General features: G+C 40.8%; 1 protein-coding gene across 1 annotated transcript; it reads right to left on the bottom strand.

Annotated features, from left to right (window-relative positions):
* Positions 1 to 1,923: 1,923 nt before the first annotated feature.
* Positions 1,924 to 6,007, bottom strand: SARC_06935 (Ras-like protein Rab-11B). Its single transcript, XM_014299141.1, has 6 exons — positions 5,900 to 6,007; positions 5,196 to 5,260; positions 4,625 to 4,786; positions 3,694 to 3,835; positions 2,938 to 3,023; positions 1,924 to 2,408 (listed from the first exon to the last, which is right to left on the bottom strand). The coding sequence occupies exons 2-6, from the start codon at positions 5,233 to 5,235 to the stop codon at positions 2,188 to 2,190; spliced, it is 651 nt and encodes a 216-aa protein (XP_014154616.1). The 5' UTR covers positions 5,236 to 5,260; positions 5,900 to 6,007; the 3' UTR covers positions 1,924 to 2,187.
* Positions 6,008 to 6,503: the final 496 nt, after the last annotated feature.

Below are 6,503 nucleotides of genomic sequence, written 5' to 3'. Positions count from 1 at the left end.
CACAGGCTAGTCACAGGCTCACAGGCTCACAGGCTAGTCACAGGCTCACAGGCTCACAGGCTCACAGGCTAGTCACAGGCTCACAGGCTAGTCACAGGCTCACAGGCTCAGCACAGTCTGCCAGACCAGTCTGGGTGTTCTCGGAATTGCCCGCCAAATGTGGGGAGAGGACAATTACTGAGGACTTTTAATTTGGCGGGATCTCGTCAATCTCTCCTTGTCAGCCGGCCTGTGGCCTTTAGGCTGTGGGCCGTAAGTCCGTAACTTACCCGAAAGGCGAGAAAGGCGCAAGGTTGTAAATATATATGCTCAGGCCTCAGGCCTCAGGCCCGCCCCTCAGGCTCTTAGCTTAGTCTCAGCTCTCACTATCCTCAGGCCTCAGGTACTCTATTTACATAAATAAAAAGCTACCACATGACTATGGGTGACTAAAACTTGTCATTCTACATAACGGTGTTTTCTATACAATCCAACCAATATGTGGCCGTATCCATGTCCAGTACGGTACATGACCGCGTCGGTCGGTCTACCGATCCACACCCGTGGTGCATGTGGGAAACAATATAATAGCTTTCTGATCGATCCTTGAGTTAAAAATAATGTCTTGTTTCATTCACATGTCGTGGAATAGGCACTCTCATTTCACGACGAATCGACATGGACGCAACTTCATCTGAATGGAAATTTTATACATTACAACCGAGTTTATTGTTCTTTATACATTACAACCGAGTTTATCGTTCTTTATACATTACAACCGAGTTTATCGTTCTTTATACATTACAACTGAGTTTATCGTTCTTTATACATTACAACCGAGTTTATCGTTCCGTTCCCGACTTGAACTGAATAAGCGGCGCTACAGCTATTCCAATAAGTCTGCTCTCCGTATATGTATCGCATGGACGTATTTTTTATTGATTTCGGAGCTGAAGAAAAAAAACACGCCAGGCTTGATGAACAACAATTGAGGCCAATGTTTATCAATCATTTCTCGTTAGAACAACTCCACGCTCAGTGCGATATTTTTCAGACTGTCTACTATGTACGAAACATGAACCAAGGCGTTTACAGCAACGACCCACAGGCACATACTTCTTCTACTATTTGTATGTTTGGTTTCCACTAGTAATGGTAGTCCTTAAGAACCAGATTGCCGCCCCACAATCATATTCGATTATCACTTGCGCATAATAGCACTTCGCAAGGCTCGCAGCCGTTTTTCTGACCACAAGACAGCCACAGCAAACGTTTGTTCAATTATAAATCGTAATGACTTCCGGTTACAAATTGTGAGCAAACCGGTACGATAAGACGGAATTCGAAGTCAAGACGCGTGTAATACATTTACAAGAGCTATCCATAGCTATACATGTCATAATGTGATTCAGAAATTAAACCTTTTCCTTTCCACTCGGCAATTTTCCAGTATAAATTGCATCGCAGGTCAAGATCGAGGCTTTAACCGAGGAACAACCTTAAGTGACTGATGACCTTTCAATCTTACTTGACGTATTGAAGTGTGAATATCAAAAATGAAACGACCACTGATACACGCATATGCAATAATCAGCCATTGTCGACACATAAACTATTGCATTCGGTCGCGAACGCTCTTTCTCTAACTCTTACCATTTAAGTTGCTATTCTCCAGTGGCACTTTCGTGAGCTTAGACTACTACATACGGACGCTCTTTTCTCTAACCGGACATTATTAGTTGCTGCTCTCCAATGGCACATTCGTGAGCTTAGACTACTACATACGGACGCCTTTATCTCTGATTCTGAACATTGTGAGTTCTTGCTCTCAGGTGGCACATTCGTGAGCGTAAACTACTAGAAAGAGTGAATAGTTGATACTAAATACGAATATATATATATAAAATTATACTTATAAACAACTACAACTGTAAAATATAAATTCGTACTACTCGTCTGTCAGCATTTGAAAACCCATATATATATCGTCAACCATCTCATTTTCCTTCATTCTCATCCAATCACACACGGGTGTGGAGAGTTTCAAAATACCCCAGAATTAGTTAGCAGATGCGAACGATTCAGCGCGTCGCCAATCTTCTACTTTACTCATCATTCTCGGTTGACATTTGTGCCGTGCGAACTAAAAGGAAAGCACGTAATCTCATGCCGTATGCAGTGCCGTGTTCACATCCTATATATGTACTTTTAGCAACATCCACTGTCACCCTTCTGGTCCCTATTGTTCGTGGTTGTGGGTGCTACCGTGATGGTCTCTACATTGCGCGGCACCTGCACACCAGCTTGTTCGTTGGCGAGTGCCTTTTGTGATACGATACGGTGGATCTCTGTGAGAATGTTCGTGAACGCCTGCTCGACGTTTGTAGAGTCCAAAGCAGAGGTCTCGATGAAGGATAGACCGTGAAGCTCTGAGAAATCAAAAGTGTGTGCGTAGGTTAAGGAAGTGCATTCTTGAGCATTCACTTGCGGATGAGCAAAAACGTGCAACGTCCATCCAGTGCTTCAAAGGAACCGAATTGAGTGTCCAATGTATTTATTTGAATTTGCTTGCATGCGAGTAGATACAAGTATATGCCTTCTTCAGTTTAAAAAGTTGCGATATAAATGGCTACACTAAGTTTCACTCACTCCGTCACCAAAAAAGGGCAATAGTGAGCTAAGTACAGAATTCACCCAAGCTGGCATAATCAAAACAACTACAAATAATGCATTTCACAGATACGGTTGAAAATCAAATGCCTAGCAACGATAAGTATAGTACGCCGCCAGCATTGTACACCATTGTTTTCACAGGTACTTGTGGTGCAAGCGCTGATGTTGCATCTTATTAGTTTCATATTGGTACTATTAAAACATCGTAAGTTAGCGTTAATATTTTAAACGGGAACATAAAATAGAATATAAGCACATAACATATGCCAAAGGATAGATGCATACCAGCGAAAGCCTTTGCTTCTTCTGTGGGCACCGCCCTCAAGTGTCTCAAATCGGACTTGTTTCCAACCAGCATGATGACAATGTTACTGTTGAAATAAATAAATAAACAATAGAATGAGCACTAGCAATTTATTACCATATATGCTATATACAAGTATACAGCCGAGTAGCTAACAAGAGCTTTGTATTAATCCAATTGCGCGTAGCAACCGACGCAAACCATACCGCAAAACTTCTATGGGAGACGCATGAATCTATATATGATTCACATACCTATACATATAACACAAGTGAATGGAAATTACCCATACAGTCGATATAAAGGAGGACAGCCGAATGAGGTACGCTTATCTTTTAAACTCAGCAATTGACATATACGTTCATTTAATACCCTTGAACAAACGTATTTATGTAAAAATACCATTGGCGGATAAATAGTCACAACTAGTGTTCGAATTTGGAACACCACAATTTAAAAATATAGAGAATATGCTGAAAATATATAGAACACACATACAATGCTCGTGCTTAAGCAACGATATAAAAAACCGACAAATATGGTGACCCAGAAAAATACTCTGCGAATACGCTTGTAAGCTCTGACATATACCCGCTGTTATTCGAATCTAACTCGGTATCTGGAATATGAATATGTGCGAAGGAACACTTGAACACAGAAAGGGCAAGCAAATGACGAGCATTATATGGCATTGTATTGAATGCTAATAGTTGCAAGATTCGCTGCACACCACACACCTGTCAGCGTGATCACGCAATTCCTTCAGCCATCTCTCTACATTCTCGTATGTCAAGTGCTTGGCAATATCATATACCAAGAGGGCGCCCACCGCTCCACGGTAGTATGCGCTTGTGATGGCACGGTATCTCTCTTGACCGGCTGTGAAAATCAGGTGGAGTGTGTATATTGGGTTGAACACGAGAACTACTGTTTAAAAAAAATAGCATATGCAATGGCCACACACGCCACAATAAATAAATAAATATGCACATGAACTTACAAACACGCATGTATTCCTGCCACGACTAACCCCACATAACACCCACCGCTTCATGATAATTGAAAGCTTAACCAGGTACTAATTCGATTCGATAAATCGTGAGAAGGATTCTGGTCTGGCGTGTGGGTGTGGCGTGTATAGCAAACTAATTCACCAACACTTGATATATGTACAAAACTACACAATGAGCTTTGATCTAATCGACGAAGTGGTTGATGCAAGGCAGTGTGTATACGCGTGTACATGACGGCTAAGCTAAAATATCTTTAGCTTGAGGAGCAGCGTGAACTTGAGCACCACCACTTAAGATGATGTCGAGGATGGCATAGCTTACAACGGTGTATCAAATATTAACATAATGTTTTGTATGCACATATATATGGATAGGTACATATACGAATGTATACATACCGTACACATATGCCATTATACACAGTACATGCATACACAATATATATATACAAATACAAATATATGTGCGTGTATGTGTGTAATTTGTATGTATAGTATATGCATACTTTCGTACATATATACCCCTTTGCCTATACCTAAATATATAGGCTTACGTTTTATTTTTCAAAACTTCGAAATTCGGAGACGAGAATTTGTAATTCTAACGCACGTCTCTAACTCGTATTGGAAACAACTTGGGCTACTCAAGTACGTACCTGTATCCCAAATCTGAGCCTTGATGGTCTTCTGGTCTACTTTGATGGATCGAGTGGCGAATTCTACACCAATAGTTGACTTCGACTCTAAGTTGAATTCATTTCTGGTGAAACGACTCAGCAAATTGGATTTACCTACTCCTGAATCTCCGATAAGAACAACTGTAATACAGACAAGGAATCGACTCTTCAATATGTGCTACTCTTTTCGGACGTGACATTGTTCGTTATTTCACTACATAGCAAGCAAAGTTTGGCGCTGCATATAGTTTCATACATAGATGTTGTCAAAAATCGTGCCGTCGCATACAATACAAATATTGAAAACGAAAACTGCAGCAAACTACTAAAATACGACGGGAGTCACTTCTGAAGAAGAAAAGAAACAACTCCCAAGAGGCACGCAATCGCACAAAAAATAAGAACCAGTGTACAGCGCTGAGATGACAGTTATCCTTAGCTGTATACGAAGAGTGCGACATAACCAGTCTCGGCACACGTCTCACACTGCACGAGTCCAACACAAGCCTAAAATTTATAAAGAAATATGCACACAGAAAAATACACGTACCTTTGAAGAGGTAGTCGTATTCGTCATCTTTACCAGCCATCTTGATGTGTATAGAACCGTACAAACTGCAGAGAGATCGAAAGTATTAAATGAATACCTGCACATAAAGAAATCTTACTGTAAAATTCTCGCCGTATACTGTAAAACTGACAGTATACCTTCGCGACAGCGAATTGAAACAGAACCTGTAATATTCATGCAAATTTAAGCATACGATGCATTGCAACTGAACTTCAGAAGGTATAATACGCAACTATGCACCTGGAACGAGAAGGCTAGTACACAGTCATTGAAACTGCACTGCTCCTATATATATATATATATATATACATGTATATTTATATTAGCCATTTAAAGCACAGTTGACACGGTCGCAATCCCGGGCTATAATACGCCAGCTTTGTGAAGTCGCGGTCGAGGGTGTACATGGACACAGCTACAAAACAACAATGCAACAGTTCGATGCACTGAGTTGAAAATTAATCAGTATAACACTAGCCTAATCACAACCGAAAAATAATGCACAAAGGAACAGTGATTCGACAGCAGGACCCGTTAGCTGTGGTGTAAACGGGCACTATCGATTTCTTTATACTTATACCAACGAAGAAGCGAGTATATCTACAAGTCCATTACTTAAGTTTACACTATAGAATGACAATATCGTACGACAGGATGTATACAAATAATGGTTATTTACGTACCCTTGAACGATAGATGAAGTTATGGCAGTGGTGTGAGGTACGACGTCTATACTTGGAAAAATACAGAAGTGTTTAGCCTTCGTCTCTTGTTGAAGGTCTGTATTTTTCTCCGCTTTGTTGTATATTAATACGATAAGGACGATACGGACTTTCACGTTTGTCTACTTTTGGCAGAGAAGGGCCTGGCAATATTAAAAAACATTATGCCCGATGGTCGGGGCTGAGACTTGCGAGTTGTTGGCAGCTCACTTGTGGGACACTCGGATGTATTTTTCGCTATGCTATGTGTCACTGCCGTGGTCCTGTGGCCCTGTGTGGCCTGTGGCTTCAAGAACGGGTTTACAGAAAGCCAAAAACAAACAAACAGCTACTACGCGTAATTTGCGACAAAGTTCTATACCTACAGTTGTTTCATATCGAGGATACGAATGACGAATCAGAACAGATTCACATCATAAAACGATATCATTGGTTCATCTTGTCCTAGATTCACCACTTCATCGAGACCAGTGTCCTCAATACTCCTCATCACTCCAACGGTACGATGAAACTAATTTGAAACACGTCCACAACAAGAGAAAGTAAAATTTAATATAAAATTGGT

The sequence above is a fragment of the Sphaeroforma arctica genome (assembly GCF_001186125.1).
Source record: "Sphaeroforma arctica JP610 unplaced genomic scaffold supercont1.521, whole genome shotgun sequence".
Classification (NCBI taxonomy): Eukaryota; class Ichthyosporea; order Ichthyophonida; genus Sphaeroforma; species Sphaeroforma arctica.
Note: the sequence above shows the minus strand (reverse complement) of the source record. Positions and strands in the feature narration are given on the sequence as shown.